The 18,208-nt window shown below is 48.1% G+C and overlaps 1 protein-coding gene and 1 pseudogene across 2 annotated transcripts in view; both read left to right on the top strand.

The window, feature by feature from the left end:
• Positions 1-12,662: 12,662 nt before the first annotated feature.
• On the top strand, positions 12,663-16,387 carry LOC105498253 (gem-associated protein 2 pseudogene; annotated as a pseudogene).
• Positions 16,388-16,528: 141 nt separating this feature from the next.
• LOC105497948 (integrator complex subunit 3) overlaps positions 16,529-18,208 on the top strand; it is a 43,164-nt gene continuing 41,484 nt past the window's right edge. The window contains exon 1 of one of the 2 annotated variants that reach the window (XM_071085148.1): positions 16,529-17,361. In XM_071085148.1, the coding sequence (XP_070941249.1) occupies positions 17,209-17,361 (153 nt within the window). In that variant the 5' untranslated portion in view covers positions 16,529-17,208. The remainder of the gene's footprint in view (positions 17,362-18,208) is intronic. The other variant, XM_071085150.1, reaches the window with a different exon arrangement.

The raw sequence follows: 18,208 nt of genomic DNA, 5'->3' as shown, positions 1-18,208 counted from the left end.
AATGGGATTAGTGAGTCAAAAGATATAATATGCATTTGTTACTTTTATATCTATTCCAAATTGACCCTATATAGGGTTTAACAACTTGCACATCCGCCAGCAATGCATGATAGTGACTAATTCCCCAAAACTTTGACAACAGTATCAAACTAAAGTGGCTTCGTTGCCTGGGGTAAATATCCGAGTTTCGTCGTCCCCTACCAAGAAAATTTAGGACACATACACACAGGAGGAGTTTAGTGATACCTCAGTTTAGCTTTTTTGCTCCTGCAACCCGGGAGACGGAGGCTGCAGAAGGAAAGAGAAAGAACAGCTCTCTCTCTGGCAAGAAATAGGGGCTTCCCAAAGGAAAAGACTGGCCGGCAGCAGAGTTCGCCGGGTTTTATAGGCAGGCTTGAGAAGGTGATGTCTGATTTACGTAGGTAAATCAAATTGGTTCAATCAGGTGTGACGTTTATATAGCATGAGGGGAAGGTTGGCCACCCCACCCTAATCTTATTATGCAAATGAACTCTCCCCTTGGCAGGCGCCATATTATCTGCTCCTTACTGTATATACACTGTGGCTGACAAAGGGAAGGAAAGATGGAACCGCCATTTTGAACATGATTGGCACAACTGCCGGCATCTATGTCTGCAGCTCGATTTTACAGGCTGCTCTTTGTTAGAACGCAAAATGATTCGGGGCTGCTTTTCATTAAAAGGAGACCCTCCTGGTGGCTCATGCTAGTAATCCCAGCACTTTGGGAGGCTGAGGCAGGTGGATCACAAGGTCAAGAGTTCAAGACCAGCATGGCCAAAATGGTGAAACCCCGTTTCTGCTAAGAATACAAAAATTAGCCAGGTGTGATGGCACGTGCCTGTAACCCCAGCTACTAGGGAGGCTGAGGCAGAGGATCACTTGAACCCGGGAGGCAGAGGTTGCAGTGAGCTGAGATCCTGCCACTGCACTCCAGCCTGGGTGACAGAACAAGACTCCATCTCGAAAATAAATAAATAAATAGGCCGGGCATGGTGGCTCACGCCTGTAATCCCAGCACTTTGGGAGGCCGAGGTAGGTAGATCACTTGAGGTCAGGAGTTCAAGACCAGCCTGACCAAAATGGTGAAACCCCGTCTCTACTAAAAATACAAAAATTAGTCAGGCGTGGTGGTATGCGCCTGTACTCCCAGCTACTCAGGAGGCTAAGGCAGGAGAATCACTTGAACCCGAAGGCAAAAGTTGCAGGGAGCCAAGATCGGCCGCTGCACTCCAGCCTGGGTGACAGAGTGAGATTCCTTCTTAATAATAATAATAATAATAATAATAATAATAATGGCCAGGCGCAGTGACTCATGCCTGTAATCCCAGCACTTTGGGAGGCTGAGGAAGGCGGATAACCTGAGGTCAGGAGTGTGAGACCAGCCTGACCGATATGATGAAACCCTGTCTGCACTAAAAAAATACAAAAATTAGCTGGGCGTGGTGGCATGCACCTGTAATCCCAGCTACTCGGGAGGCTGAGACAGGAAAATTGCTTGAACCCAGGAAGCAGAGGCTGCAGTGAGCTGAGATTGTGCCGTTGCACTCCAGCCTGGGCAACAAGAGTGAAACTCCATCTGAAAAATAAATAAATAAACAAACAAACAAATAAATAAATAAAAATAAAAGGAGAACCTTACCGAGGACTCCTATACCCTCACTATCTGCCTAAGTAGATTCTTTTTTTTTTTTTTTTGAGACAGAGTCTCGTTCTGTTGCCCAGGCTGGAGTGCAGTGGCGCGATCTTGGCTCACTGCAAGCTCCACCTCCCAGGTTCACGCCATTCTCCTGCCTCAGCCTCCCAAGTAGCTGGGACTACAGGCACCTGCCACCACGCCCCGCTAATTTTTGTATTTTTAGTAGAGACAGGGTTTCATGGTGTTAGCCAAGATGGTCTCGATCTCCTGACCTCATGATCCGCCCACCTCGGCCTCCCAAAGTGCTGGGATTACAGGCGTGAGCCACTGCGCCCGGTCTTTGTTTTTAATTTTAAGACAGAGGCCGGGCGCGGTGGCTCAAGCCTGTAATCCCAGCACTTTGGGAGGCTGAGACGGGCGGATCACGAGGTCAGGAGATCGAGACCATCCTGGCTAACACGGTGAAACCCCGTCTCTATTAAGAAATACAAAAAACTAGCCGGGCGAGGTGGCGGGCGCCTGTAGTCCCAGCTACTCGGGAGGCTGAGGCCGGAGAATGGCGTAAACCCGGGAGGCGGAGCTTGCAGTGAGCTGAGATCCGGCCACTGCACTCCAGCCTGGGTGACAGAGCGAGACTCCGTCTCAAAAAGAAAAAAAAAAAAAAAAAAAATTTTAAGACAGAATCTTGCTCTGTTGCCCAGGCTGGAGTGCAGTAGCACAATCTCAGCTCACTGCAGCCTCTGCCTCCCAGGTTCCTGCAATTCTCCTGCCTCAGCCTCCCAGGTAGCTGGGATTACAGGCCCATGTCACCAGGTCTGGCTAATTTTTGTATTTTTAGTAGAGATGGGATTTCACTATGTTGACCAGGCTAGTCTCGAACTCCTAACCTTAGATGATCCACCTGCCTTGGTCTCCCAAAGTGCTGGGATTACAGGCGTGAGTCACTGCGCCCCGCCATTTTCTTAACTCCTATATCAAAATTGGGATTTTTGTCAACCTGACAGATAAAAAGTGGTACCTCGGTTTAGCTTTATTTGCTCAATTTTTAAAAAAAGTAAGGTAAGTCTGGGTGCAGTGGCTCACCCCTGTAATCCCAGCACTTTGGGAGGCCAAGGCGGGTGGATCATCTGAGGTCAGGAGTTCGAGACTAGCCTGACCAACATGGTGAAACCCCATCTCTACTAAAAATACAAAAATTAGCCAGGCGTGGTGGCACATGCCTGTTATCCCAGCTACTTGGGAGGCTCTGACAGGAGAATCACTTGTACCTGGGACGTAGAGGGTACAGTGAGCCAAAATCACGCCATTGCACTCCAGCCTGGGCAACAAGAGCGAAACTCCATCTCAAAAAACAAAACAAACAAAAAAAAAACCAAGCTGGGTGTGATGGCTCACGCTTGTAATCCCAGCACTTTGGGAGGCTGAGGCAGGCGAATCACAAGGTTAGGAGTTCAAGATCAGCCTGGCCAACATGGTGAAACCCTGTCTCTACTAAAAATACAAAAAATTAGCCGGGCATAGTGGTGGGCACCTGTAATCTCAGCTACTTGGGAGGCTGAGGCAGGAGAATAGCTTGAACCTGGGATGCGGAGGTTGCAGTGAGTGGAGATCACTCCACTGCACTATGGCCTGGGCAACAGAGCGAGACTCTGTCTCAAAAACAAAACAAAACAAACAAACATAAAAACCATACATAAAGTGTACAGCTCAATAAAGTTTTACATGTGTATACATTCATATAACCATCACCCAGGAAAAGATAGGATTGTTCCCAACACCTCAGAGGTTCTTTCTTGTCCCTCCTAATCAGTACCTCCCCTGACCCTCAACCCCTTAGACATAATCATTCTTCTCACTTTTTTTTTTTAGGTGGAGTCTCTCTCTGCCACTGGGCTGGAGTGCAGTGGCATGATCTCGGCTCACTGCAACCTCTGCCTCCCAGGTTCAAGTGATTCTTCTGCCTCAACCTCCCTAATAGTTGGGACGACAGGCGTGTGCCACCACGCCCAGCTAATTTTTCTATTTTCAGTAGAGACAGGGTTTCACCATGTTGGCCAGGATTGTCTCGATCTCTTGACCTCGTGATCTGCCCACCTTTTCCTCCCAAAGTGCTGGGATTACAGGGTGAGCCACCGCACCCAACTTATTCTTACTTTTATTGACATAGATAACTTTGTTTGTTTGTTTTTTAGAGAGATGGTGTCTGGCTATTGTAATTCCCCAGTGGGTTCTTCTGGCCACTGAACACATGAAACCAATCCACTGAGACCCTGTTATTGCAATAAAGAGTTTAATCAATGCAAGGCCAGCCATGTAGTACAATCAGAGTTATCACTCAAATCAGCATCCCTGAAGGCTAGAAGGTTAGGGCCTTTCTGTTTTTATTTTTATTTTTATTTTTGACGGAGTTTCACTCTTGTCGCCCAGGTTGGAATGCAATAGCGCGATCTTGACTCAGTGCAACCTCCACCTCCCCGGTTCAAGCGATTCTCCTGCCTCAGCCTCCTGAGTAGCTGGGATTACAGGCGTTAGCCACCACGCCCGGCTAATTTTTGTACTTTTAGTAGAGATGGGGTTTCACCATGTTTGTCAGGCTGGTCTTGAATTCCTGACTTCAGGTGATCCGCTGCCTCGGCCTCCCAAAGTGCTGGGATTATAGGCGTGAGCCACCATGACCACCTCCTCCCTCCCTTCCTCCCTCCCTTCCTTCCTTCCTTCCTTCCTCTTTCTCCCTTTCCTGCCCTTCCCTTCCTTTTTTCCTTCTTTCCTTTCTTTCTCTTTCTTTTTTTCTTTTTGAGACAGTCTCTTTCTGTCACCCAGGCTGGAGTGCAGCAATGCAATCTCGGCTCACTGCAACCTCCACCTCCCCGGCTTAAGCAATTCTCATGCCTCAGCATGCTGAGTGACTGGGACTAGAAGTTAATGCCACCACGCCCGGTTAATTTTTTGTATTTTTAGTAAAGATGGGGTTTTGCCATGTTGGTTAGGCTGGTCTCGAACTCTGGCCTCAAGTGATCATCAAAGTTAGGGTTTTTCAAAGACAGTTTGGTAGGCAGGGAACTAGGGAATGCGTGCTGCTATTTTGTTGGGGATATAATCATGTGGGTGTGGAAAAATGTCCTTGTGTGCTGAGTCGGCCTCTGGGTGGTGGGGAGCGGGCACAAGACCATTTGGTTATATCATGAGTCACAAGTCTGGGTAAGGTCAGTAAGTTGCCAGAATGTATTAGGTTGGTGCAAGAGTAATTGCAGCTTTGATCCTTTCTTTTGCACCCCCCTAACAGAAGTCTGAAACACTTTTATTTTATTTTATTTTTTGAGACAGAGTCTTGCTCTGTGGCCCAGGCTGAAGTGCAGCGGCGCGATCTCAGCTCACTGCAACCTCTGCCTCCTGGGTTCAAACGATTCTTCTGTTTCAGCCTCCTGAGGAGCTGGGAATACAGGCATGAACCACTACACCCAGCTAATTTTTGTATTTTTAGTAGAGATGGGGTTTCACCATGTGGGCCAGGCTGGTCTTGAACTCCTGCCCTCAGGTGATCTGCCCACCTAAGTCTCCTAAAGTGTTGGCATTACAGGCGTGAGCCACCTCACCTGCCCTGAAAACATTTTAAAAGACCAATCTTAGGTTCTACAATACTGATGTTATCTATAGGAGCAATTGGGGTGGCCGGGCGCAGTGGCTCAAGCCTGTAATCCCAGCACTTTGGGAGGCCAAGACGGGTGGATCACGAGGTCAGGAGATCGAGACCATCCTGGTGAACATGGTGAAACCCCGTCTCTACTAAAAAATACAAAAAACTAGCCGGGCGAGGTGGCGGGCGCCTGTAGTCCCAGCTACTCGGGAGGCTGAGGCAGGAGAATGGCGTGAACCCGGGAGGCGGAGCTTGCAGTGAGCCGAGATCCGGCCACTGCACTCCAGCCTGGGCGGCAGAGCAAGACTCCGTCTCAAAAAAAAAAAAAAAAAAAAAAAAAAGGAGCAATTGGGGAAGTCACAAATCTTGAGACCACTGGCCACATGACTCCTGAACAGTAAGGGATTATAGAAACTATGCCTACATTTTAGCAGAATTCACGTCCCTCCCATAATCCTAATCCTGTGGACTTTCATTAGTCTTATAAAGGCAGCTTTCAGTCCCTGAGCAAGAAGGGGGTTAGTTTTAGGAAGGCACTATTATCATCATTGCTTTTAAATTAAGCTATGCACTAAATTCCTCTTATGGGTAGCTTGGCCTATACCTAGGAATAAGAGAAGATAGCTAGCCTGTGAGGCTAGAAGCAAGATAGAGTCAGCCATGCTAGATTCCTCTAAACAGGCATAATCTTTGCAAAGGCAGTTAAACTATGTTGTCCAGACTGGTCTCAAACTCCTGGCCTCAAGTAATCCTCCCGCCTTAGCCTCCCAAAGTGCTGGGATTACAGGTAGGAGCCATCACACCCAGCCATTCTTATACATGCTTTTTAGTAGCCACATGTACTCATTTCTCTCAGCTATATACTTATAAATGCTATATCATGGGATAGGCAATTGTTTGGCTTTGGTAGATACTGCTCAACAATTTACCAATGTACTGTTGGGGTTCAAAAAGTAATACCCCAAAGACTGGTGCTTTAACATGCTGTGGCCTTAAACATGCTTTGATCGTCTGCAGGTGGATCACGAGGTCAGGCGTTAGAGGCCACACTTGCCAACATGGTTAAACCCCGTCTCTACTAAAAATACAAAATTAGCTTGGGAGGCTGTGGTAGGAGAATTGCTTTTACCTGGGAGGCGGGGGTTGCCGTGAGCTGAGATCATGCCACTGCACTCCAGCCTGGATTACAGAGGGAGACTCCATCTCAAAAAAAAAAAAAAAAAAAGCCTCCTAATGAAGGTCTTTCTAACCTTGTCTTGTTCCTTCACCAAGCTCAAGGAAGGACTCTTTCTGGAATTTCCTGATCTGACCAAGAAAGCTTCTTTCCAAAAGAAACACAATTGCCGGCCAGGCACAGTGGCTCACACCTGTAATCCCAGCACTCTGGAAGGCCGAGGCGGGCGGATCACAAGGTCAGGAGATCAAGACCATCCTGGCTAACACAGTGAAACCCCATCTCTACTAAAAAAAGAAAATACAAAAAATTAACCGGGCGTAGTGGCAGGCGCCTGTAGTCCCAGCTCCTCAGAAGGCTGAGACAGGAGAATGGTGTGAACCTGGGATGCAGAGCTTGCAGTGAGCTGAGATCGTGCCACTGCACTCCAGCCTGGGTGACAGAGCGAGACTCCCCGTCTAAAAAAAAAAAAAGAAAGAAACACAATTGCCTCCTGTTACTTCCTTGAAATTTCATCATGTGCCAAAGAAAAGAAAACTAAGGAATGCAAATACACCTGGAGGGGCTTTTTCACAAGATAATTCCTGTCTCTGGGACCATTCAAATTCCAAAGAGAATAATTTATGAGATAATTTCTGTCTCCCATGTCCATTCCTTCTCCCTAATCATTTTGCCCCTCAAAAGAACTGTCTACATTCTCATCTCTCCCCTCCCCTATAGAGTATATAAATTTCTGTACCCCAGTGGTTTATTTGTTTGTATTTATTTATTTATTTATTTATTTAGAGACAGAGTCTCTCTGTCACCCAGGGTGGAGCACAGTGGCACAATCTTGGCTCACTGCAACCTCTGCCCCTCACTTCAAGAGATTTTCCTGCCTCAGTCTCCCAAATAGCTGGGATTACAGGTGCAGGCCACCACGTCTGGCTAATTTTTGTATTTTTAGTAGAGACAGGTTTCCACATGTTGGCTAGATTGGTCTCAAACTCCTGACCTCAGTTGATCCTCCTGCCTCGGCCTCCCAAAGTGCTGGGATTGCAGGCACAAGTCACCGAGCCTGGCCTTTTTTTGTTTTTTGTTTTTTTTGAGACGGTCTCACTCTGTCACCCAGGCGGGAGTGCAGCGGCACAATCTTGACTCACTGCAACCTCCATTTCCTGGGTTCAAGTGATTCTCCTGCCTCAGCCTCCTGAGTAGCTGGGATTACAGGCGCACGCTAGCGCATCTGGCTAATTTCTGCATTTTTAGTAGAGATGGGGGTCTTGCAACGTTGGCCAGGCTGGTCTCAAACTCCTGGCTTCAGATGATCTGCCTGCCTCAACCTCCAAAAGTGCTGGGATTACAGGCCTGAACCACCATACCTGGCCCCCACTGGTTTACTGGGTAATAATTCTCCTGCTATTCCCCCTTGTTATGTACCTTAAAATAAAATCTGTATGCCTTTTTTTTCTATTAATCTGCCCTTTTAGCCGGGCGTGGTGGCCCACGCCTGTAATCCCAACACTTTGGGAGGCCGAGGTGGATGGATAACCTGAGGTCAGGAGTTTGAGACCAGCCTGGCCAACATGGTGAAATCCCGTCTCTACTAAAAATACAAAAAATTAGCCGGGCATGGTGGCGGGCACCTGTAGTCCTAGCTACTCAGGAGGCTGAGGTGGGAGAATCGCTTGAACCTGGGAGGTGGAGGTTGCAGTGAGCTGAGATCATGCCATTGCACTTCAGCCTGAGCAAGAGAGTGAGACTTTGTCTCAAAATAATAATAATAATAATAATAATAATAATCTGTCCAGGCCGGGCGCAGTGGCTCAAGCCTGTAATCCCAGCACTTTGGGAGGCCGAGATGGGCGGATCACGAGGTCAGGAGATCAAGACCATCCTGGCTAACACGGTAAAACCCCGCCTCTACTAAAAAAAACCACAAAAAACTAGCCGGGGAGGTGGCGGGCGCCTGTAGTCCCAGCTACTCGGGAGGCTGAGGTAGGAGAATGGCGTAAAAACCCGGGAGGCGGAGCTTGCAGTGAGCTGAGATCTGGCCACTGAACTCCAGCCTGGGCGACAGAGCGAGACTCCGTCTCAAAAAAAAAAAAAAAATCTGTCCAGTTGTCAGTTGATTTTCAGTGTGCCTTCAGAGGCAGAAAGGAAAGTATTCCCTTGGCCTCTACAGTGACTTAGCCAAATTTTCTTTTTTTTTTTTTTTTTTTTTGAGACGGAGTCTCAATCTGTCGCCCAGGCTGGAGTGCAGTGGCGCGATCTCGGCTCACTGCAAGCTCCGCCTCCCGGGCCGACGCCATTCTCCTGCCTCAGCCTCCCGAGTAGCTGGGACCACAGGCGCCCGCCTCCGCGCCCGGCTAATTTTTTGTATTTTTAGTAGAGACGGGGTTTCACCGTTTTAGCCAGGATGGTCTCGATCTCCTGACCTTGTGATCCACCCGCCTCAGCCTCCCAAAGTGCTGGGATTACAGACGTGAGCCACTGCGCCCGGCCGACTTAGCCAAATTTTCACTAGGTCCAGCAAAACCTGAGAGTTCCAGTCACTACACATACTCGCCAACACTTAGTACTGTCAGTCTTTTCAATTGTAGCTATTCTAGAAAGTGTTTAGTGATATCTCATAGGTTGCTTTTTGAAATTTTAAAAGTCTGGGCCAGGTATGGTGGCTCATGCCTGTAATCCCAGCAATTTGAGAGACCAAGGAGGGCACATCACCTGAGGCCAGGAGTTCCAGACAAGCCTGGCCAAATTTTCTTTTGTTTGTTTGAGAGTTGGGGTGGCCAGGTGCAGTGGCTTATACCTGTAATCCCAACACTTTGGGAGGCCGAGGTGGGCAGATTACAAGGTCAGGAGTTTGAGACCAGCCTGGCCAACATGATGAAACCCTGTCTCTACTAGAAGTACAAAAATTAGCCGGGCGTGGTGGCAGGTGCTTGTAATCCCAGCTACCGGGAGGCTGAGGCAAGAGAATTGCTTGAACCCGGGAGGTGGAGGTTGCAGTGAGCTGAGATCACACCACTGCACTCCAGCCTGGGCAAGAGAGCGAGACTCTGTCTCAAAAAAAAAAAAGAAGAGTTGGGGTGGCCGGGCACGGTGGCTCACGCCTGTAATTCCAGCACTTTGAGAGGCCAAGGTGGGCAGATCACCTGAGGTCAGGAGTTCAAGACCAGCCTGGTCAACATGGTGAAACCCCATCTCTACTACAAATTCAAAAATTAACAAGGGGTGGTGGTGCTTGCCTGTAATCCCAGCTACTCGGGAGGATGAGGCAGGAGAATTGCTTGAACCCGGGAGGCAGAGGTTGCAGTGAGCGGAGATTGTGCCACTGTACTGCAACCTGGGCAACAAGAATGAAACTTGGTCTCAAAAAAAAAAAAAAAGTTGGAGTTTGACCAAGCGCAGTGGCTCACGTGGTAATCCTAGCACTTTGAGAGGCCGAGGCGGGTGGATCACCTGAGTTCAGGAGTTCAAGACCAGCCTGGCAACATGACAAAATCCCACCTCTACTAAAAATACAAAAATTAGCCTGGTTTGGTAGCAGGCACCTATAATCCCAGCTACTCCCAGCTACTCTGGAGTCTGAGACAGGAGAATCGCTTGAACCCAGGGGGCGGAGGTTACAGTGAGCCAAGATCGTGCCACTTCCCTCCAGCCTGGATCAAAGAGCGAAGTTCCATCTCAAAAAAAAAAGAGGGAGGTGCGGTTGGCCAGGTGTGGTGGGTCACACTTGTAATCCCAGCACTTCGGGAGGCCGAGTTGCGCAGATCACTTGAGCCCAGGAGTTGGACACCAGCCTTGGCACCATTGCGAAACTCCATCTCTACAAAAAATACAAAAATTAGCCTGGCATGGTGGTACAGGCCTTTAGTCCCAGCAACTTGGGAGGCTGAGGTGGGAGAATTGATCACTTGAGCCTGTGATGTCAAGGCTGCAGTGAGCCGTGATCGTACCACTGCACTCCAGCCTGTGTGACAGAGCAAGACTGTGTCTCAGAAAAAAAAAAAAAACAGTTGCTGTTGTGCAGGATCTGGATTTTGTGGAAAAATAAAGAATTGGAGTCTCACTCTGTTGCCCAGGCTGGTGGGTAGTGCTGCAATTATAGCTCACTGTAGCCTTGAACTCTTGGGCTGAAGTGATCCTGCCTCAGCCTCCCAAGTAGCTGAAACTATAGGCAAAAAAAAAAAAAAAAAAGAAAAAGAAAAGAAAAAAAACTTACATAACAAGCTATAACGTTGTTTAAGGTGCTTTTCCTTGGCATCGTGTTTTGTTTTGTTTTGGTTTTTTCTTTTGAGACAGAGTTTCATTCTGTTGCCCAGCTCGGCATCTCGTCTTAACTGGGCTTTTACCCATTCTTCCTTGGTTTGGGCAAATGATGGTACAATATGTGGGCCTGGTTTAAGCTCTGTGCCTTTGAGATCTAAATTTCCTACCTTGTTTTACCTAAGATTCATCCCTTTAGACATGCAAATTTAGGACTGCCTAGCTAACAATTGCTTAGGGTAATAAAACAGGTAATTAGAAGATTGATAGTCTGAATGGCAAAAAGAAAAACTATTTATTTATTTATTTTATTTTTGCAATTTTTTGAGATGGAGTCTCGCTCTATAGCCCAGGCTGGAGTGCAATGGTGTGATCTCAGCTCATTGCAATCTCCACCTCACAGGTTCAAGCAATTCTCCTGCCTCAGCCTCCTGAGTAGCTGGGACTACAGGCTCGCGCCACCACGCCTGGGTAATTTTTGTATTTTTAGTAGAGACGGGGTTTCATTGTGGTGGCCAGGCTGGTCTTGAACTCCTGACCTCAAATGATCCGCCCTCATTAGCCTCCCAAAGTGATGGGATTACAGGCATGAGCCACTGCACCCAGTCTGTTTTTGTTTTTTGTTTTATGTTTTTTGTTGTTGAGATAGTACCTCACTATGTTGTCCAGAATGGTCTCAAAGTCCTGGGCTTAAATGCTGTCACCTCAGTCTCCTGTATAGCTGGGATTATAGGCATGCATCATCACACATGGCAAGAAAAACTGTTTAAAAGCCAGCAAATGATAACTTTTTATGAAATCTATAAGATGTACTTCTGTTTGTCTGTCTATATGTCTATATGTGCTATGTTTATGTGACAATTTTTGATAAATAAAACTAGCTTTAAATTTGTTAGTAAAATAAAGGCTGTGTGTGGTGTCTCATGCCTATAATCCCAGTACTTTTGGAAGCTGAGGATCACTTGAGCCCGGGTGTTTAAGACCAGCCTGAGCAACATAGTGAGATTTTTTTTTTTTTTTTTTGAGATGGAATTTCGCTCTTATTGCCCAGGCTGGAGTGCAATGGTGTGATCTCTGCTCACCGCAACCTTCGCCTCATGGGTTCAAGCAATTCTCCTGCCTCAGCCTCCCAAGAAGCTGGCATTACAGGCACACACCACCATGCTCAGCTAATTTTGTATTTTTAGTAGAGACATGGTTTCTCCATGTTGGTCAGGGTGGTCTCAAACTCCCGACCTTCAGTGATCCGCCCGCCTCAGCTTCCCAAAGTGTTGGGATTATAGGTGTGACCTACCGCTCCCGGCCAAAATAAAATAAAATAAAATAAATTATTAAGTCATATTATGTTAAATTAAGTAACAGATAATCACAAAATGTCTGAGTCATTTCTAAGTAAGTTAAAATACTGAAACATTAATTATTAAACATAAGTTTTATACTTTGGCATCTTATTTATATGCAATATAGAAAACTTAAATATGTTTAGATAGATCTCTTAATAAACAAAAATTGGGCTGATTGTGGTGACTCACGCCTGTTATTTTGTGAGGCTAACACAAGTGAATAACTGTAGCCCAGGAGTTCAACCAGGGAGGCCGAGGTTGCAGTGAGCCGAGATGGTGCCACTGCACTCCAGCCTGGGTGACGGAGACTCCATCTCAAAACAAACAAACAAACAAACAAACAAACAAAAAACCTACTAGATATAAAAGAAACAATTCTGTATACAAGTGTATAAACAAAAGCAAGATATATTTTTGGCAAGGAAAGTTGTAAAAGCATGTAAAAGTGTTGAGAAAAAAATAATTTTTTCTATTTTACAAGTTACTTAAAGTTTGTTTCAATTGGAAGGAATAAAGATATAGATAAAACTAAATGGATACATAAGTTGGGAAGAGAAAGGGAATAGAAAAAGATTCTGTGGGGAACTTGCTGGGTCGAAAATCATGGCATGGGTACGAGCAGAGTCTGCAGTGCAGGAGTTGATACCCCGGCTACTGCCAGTAGAGCTCTGCCACCAGACAGAAGGTTTCCATCCCTCATTATCCCCGAGGATGCCTCAGGAATACCTGAGGCAGGTCCAGACCAAAGCAGCTCAATGTCCAGATGCTGTGGTAGCTCAAACTGACCCAAAGAAGTTGAAAAGGAAGGACAGGCCGGGCGCGGTGGCTCAAGCCTGTAATCCCAGCACTTTGGGAGGCCGAGATGGGCGGATCACGAGGTCAGGAGATCGAGACCATCCTGGTTAACACGGTGAAACCCCGTCTCTACTAAAAAATACAAAAAGCTAGCCGGGCTATGTGGCGGGCGCCTGTAGTCCCAGCTACTCGGGAGGCTGAGGCAGGAGAATGGCGTAGACCTGGGAGACGGAGCTTGCAGTGAGCTGAGATCTGGCCACTGCACTCCAGCCTGGGCGACAGAGCAAGAAGCAAGACTCTGTCTCAAAAAAAAAAAAAAAAGAAAGAAAGAAAAGAAAAGGAAGGACAGGCACAGTGGATCATGCCTGTAATCCCAACACTTTGGGAGGCCAAGGCGGGCGGATCACCTGAGGTGAGGAGTTCAAAACCAGCCTGGGCAACATGGTGAAACTCCGTCTCCACTAAAAATACAATAACTAGCTACGCATGGTGGTGGGCGCCTGTAGTCCCAGCTACTCAGGAAGCTGAGGCAGGAGAATCACTTGAACCCAGGAGGCGGAGATTGCAGTGAGCTGAGATCGTGCCACTGCATTCCAGCCTGGGCGACAAGAGCAAAACTGCATCTCAAAAAAAAAACAAGTTGAAAGCAAGGTGTGAATGTTTCTCTTTTAGGATGCCAACCTGCCCCTGAAGGTTATTCCCCAACACTTCAGTGGCAACATCAAGTGGCACTGTTTTCAACGTAAGACAGAATGTGTACAAACATAGAAGTCGCTGGAAATCATGACAGTTGGATAGTAATGTGACTACGCCAAAATCTCAAGATGAAGAAGGCTGGAAGAAATTTTGTCTGGATGAAAGTTTACGTGCTGGTGTGGTCACTGACAGCTACACATGAAAGTCCTGGAATTGATTATGTACAAATTGGTTTTCTTCCCTTGGTTAGCAGATGAATCAGACAACAGTAGCTACTATCTTGGAATATCTGAGTAATTGGTTTGGAGAGACTTTACTTTGGATTTGAGAAGATGGCCTTATTGGCTTGCCTTGAAAAACCTTTACTAAATGAGGTTCATTCACTGATTTGGCAGCTTGCAAGAAGGTGCTCTGAAGTGTGAGGCTCTTAGTGGATAGCAAAGATGATGAGAGGGTTCCTGCTTTGAATTTATGTACTTCTGTATGTATGTATGTATGTATGTATTTATTTTATTATTTTATTTTTTTGAGATGGAGTTTCGCTCTTGTTGCCCAGGATGGAGTGCAATGGTGCAATCTCAGCGCACCACAACCTCCACCTCCCAGGTTCAAGCGGAGTCTCGCTCTGTCGCCCAGGCTGGAGTGCAGTGGCCAGATCTCGGCTCACTGAAGCTCCGCCTCCCAGGTTTACGCCATTCTCCTGCCTCATCCTCCCGAGTAACTGGGACTTCAGGTGCCTGCCACCACGCCCGGCTAGTTTTTTTGTATTTTTTAGTAGAGACGGGGTTTCACCGTGTTAGCCAGGATGGTCTTGCTGGGACTTCCCTAAGGTCTTACACCTACTATTAAAGAAAGGAATGAGTGAGCCAACTTAAAGGAATATTCATATATAGAGTTAAAACGTTAAGCCACTACAAGTGTAAAAATAAATAGGATTGCCTGCAGTGGTAACTAGTATCTGTGCAGTGTATTCCAGTTTAAAACGTGATCTCACATCCGTTAGGTCACATAATGTTCTCAAAGCACAGGCAACCTTTGCCTCCATTTTACTGGAAGTAAAACAAGCAGGAATGTGGATTTTTTTTTTAAAGGCTACCCAAGTGAAGCAGTGGGACTGAAGAAGAAACAAAGAAATCTGTAACTGGTTGTGATCAATGAGTTGTAAACACCACTGCACTAGGACAAGCCTGTGCTTTTTTTTTTTTTTTTATGCAGTCTTTAAAAATAGCGAAATTTGGCCCGGTGCGGTGGCTTACGCCTGTAATCCCAGCACTTTGGAAATCCCTGGGCGGGCGGATCACAAGGTCAAGAGATCCAGACCATCCTGGCTAACACGGTGAAACCTCGTCTCTACTAAAAATACAAAAAATTAGCCGGGCGCGGTGGCGGGCGCCTGTAGTCCCAGCTACTTGGGAGGCTGAGGCAGGAGAATGGCGTGAACCCGGGAGGCAGAGCTTGCAGTGAGCCAAGATCGCCCGCATGCACTCCAGCCTGGGTGACAGAGTGAGACTCCGCCTCAAAAAAAACACACACAAAAAAATTAGCCGGGTATGGTGGCGGGCGCCTGTAGTCCCAGCTATTCGGGAGGCTGAGGCAGGAGAACCGCGTGAACCTGGGAGGTGGAGCTTTTAGTGAGCCGAGATCGCGCCACTGCACTCCAGCTTGGGCGACAGTGAGACTCCATCTCAAAAAAAAAAAAAAAAAAAAAAATTAAGCGGGCGTAGTGGTGGGTGTCTGTAATTCCAGTTACTCGGGAGGCCAAGGCAGGAGAATCGCTTGAACCCGGGAGATGGAGTTTGCGGTGAGCCTAGATCATGCCATTGCACTCCAGCCTGGGTGAAAACAGTGAGACTCCGTCTTAAAAAAAAAAAAAAAAAAAAAAAGCGAAATTTGATCTGTCTGGATCTGCGAAAAATAATCCTAAAGTGCTCTTGAAAAAAAAAATGCCACTGAGACACACAAATGGAGAACCAAGAAATACAAATGGACTTACAATCAAGGCTACATTAGGTTCGCAACACATCACAACACTCTGCACTGGGTGAAAGTACAGTGACTTCAGTGACATGGGTCAGTCCCAGATACTCAAAACAAAAATGAAGTTGGTTCTATCATTTGGAACATTTTTGCTGGACGTAGTGCTGGCACGACTCGAACGACTTGTTTTGAACAAGTGGATCATGCACTTTTTTTTTTTTTTTTTGAGACGAGTTTTTGCTCTTGTCGCCCAGGCTGGATGGAGTGCAGTGGCGCGATCTCGGCTCGCCGCAACCTCTGCCTTCCGGGTTCAAGCGATTCTCCTGCCTCAGCCTCCCAAGTAACTGGGACTACAGGCGCCTGCCACCACGCTCGGCTAATTTTTGCATTTTTAGTAGAGACGGGGTTTCACCATGTTGGCCAGGATAGTCTCAATCTCCTGACTTCGTGACCCGCCCGCCTCGGCCTCCTAAAGTGCTGGGATTACAGGCGTGAGCCACCGCGCCCGGCCTAAGGGTCAATGCACTTTTTTTGCAAAGTCTGATAATTGCACTTGTGAGAGCGCACACACTTGCCTGTGTGATGCACTCCTAGCTCTAGGAGTTGGCTTCATACCATCCGACGGCATTTGCTCTGTGACTGCCTACGGGTTGGGGTACCGTTGCCTCCCCGACCCTGCCACTTCGTTGCAGGCTTCGTGTCTCTCAAAGCCACGCAGGAACATTGCCCAGGTTCCTGCACCCACCCAAATTCTAAAAGGAGGAAGGAGGAGGGCGGAGGGTGACATCGCGCATGCGCGTCAGCGCACGCAAGCGCAGCCTCTCCCCTTCCTGATCGCCTCGCGCTCCCACCCCACCTGAGAGCAAAGGAGGGAAGCGATTGGGCACGCTAGTTGCCCATCAGACCAGGCTCTCTTCTCCCTCAACACAATTGGCAGACGGGGAAAAGGCCGGTCCGCCGAGATCTTCCTACCCCTTGGAGACTCAGTGCCACCGCGGAAGCAGCTATTGGCGGAGGCCAGAGGCCGCGACTGCTCACTTCCGGCGCGGGCCTAGAGGATTTCTCCACCTCCCTCGCCCTCGCCCTCGCCCTCCGCCTTTCCACCCCCCGCCCTTCCACCATGGCTACCTCTGTGTGGTGTGGGGAGACGCTGGTCCTCCCTGTCCTCCCATAGCGCTTATTGCCTCACCCTCACCCCCTAGGGGCCGGATCCAAAGGCGCTTCACTTCCCAAGCCTTGGGGCATCAGCCAGGAAGGTTTCCTACCTCCTACTTCAGGGGCAGGACTCCTCTTTCCCCCCCAACGGGGAAAAGAGGCAGAAACTTAGGGTTTTCCCTCCTTTTCTTAGGGTCAGACGCTCTTAGGGTCCACTTCTTCAGGGGTGGAAGCCTCTCCTACCCTTCCCATAGGGGCACAGGCTTTTATCCCACTGTACTTCGGAGCCAGCGGCTTTCCCTCAGCACTGCCACCCCAAAGTCAGGACCCAGAGGACTCTGCCTTCGCCCCCAACGCAGGCGCGGCCTTTTGGAGAGGAGGGAGGAGTGGAGAGGACAGGGGCCCTTGCTCTCCCCTCCCCAACTTGTGCCTCTTGTCCCCCAGTCCCTGTCAATCCAGAGTTCCCGATATCTAGGACTTTCCATCCATCCACTCCCTGACCTTTTCCCGTCTCCTGGCTGCAGCCATGGAGTTGCAGAAGGGAAAAGGGGCAGCAGCAGCAGCAGCAGCTGCTTCGGGAGCAGCGGGAGGTGGAGGAGGAGGAGCGGGAGCAGGAGCACCAGGAGGGGGGAGGCTGCTACTTTCAACCAGTTTGGATGCCAAGGATGAGTTAGAGGAGGTAGGTGTGGGGGGAGGGAAGGGAGTTAAGAAATTGGGTTTTGGAGGGATACTGGAGCGGATACCGGGTGGGGGGACGAGGGGGGGCGGGGGAGGAGGCTTTCAAGTTTTTTTCTGAAGCAACACAAACACTGCTCCAGCTTCCTGCTCCTGAAGGAAGAAGTGTGGGCCAACTTCCTGGACAGGTTGTCATAGTAACAGCAGCCACTAGTATGAAAATGGGTGGGGGGTGTTGGTGAAGGAAGGGATACAGCATCCAGATTTACCGAATTTATTTTTGATATTCCTTTCCACATACACACCACAGCTATTTTTACTATCAACCCTGTTTCAGACTTAGGTCAATATGTTGAGTTGAGATGTAATGTGTGTGTGTGTAGATGTTTGGGGGGCTGATAAGAGCGGGCAGTAGACCTTGGACCCTCTTGTTAGATGCTGTCATTGACTTCATGTACACACAACCAATTGCTAGTGATTTAACTGGGTATTTAGAATGAGTGAAGACTTAAGTGAGTAGTGTTTAGTTTGGTGGCATTAGCCACAGTAGTGGGGTGAATGGTACCTAGGGGACTCTCCTTCAGAACCAGATAGCACACACAGAGGAGAGAACACATCGCTTCTGAATAAGAAGGTGGAGTGAAGCAATGGAATGGACCTGAATGAGGACTTCAGGGGTCCTGATAGTTGCCCCTCCTGTCCTCTTACCCAGCTTCTTCATTCTGCCATCCCAGAGTTGATCATGTATACCTTTCCACTGCTACAAACGAGAATACGTACTTAAGAATATGAGATCTAGGCCAGGCGCGGTGGCTCACGCCTGTAATCCCAGCGCTTTGGGAGGCCAAGGC

This window comes from Macaca nemestrina, chromosome 1, assembly GCF_043159975.1.
Source record: "Macaca nemestrina isolate mMacNem1 chromosome 1, mMacNem.hap1, whole genome shotgun sequence".
NCBI lineage: Eukaryota > Metazoa > Chordata > Mammalia > Primates > Cercopithecidae > Macaca > Macaca nemestrina.
This window is presented reverse-complemented; position numbering and strand designations above follow the sequence as displayed.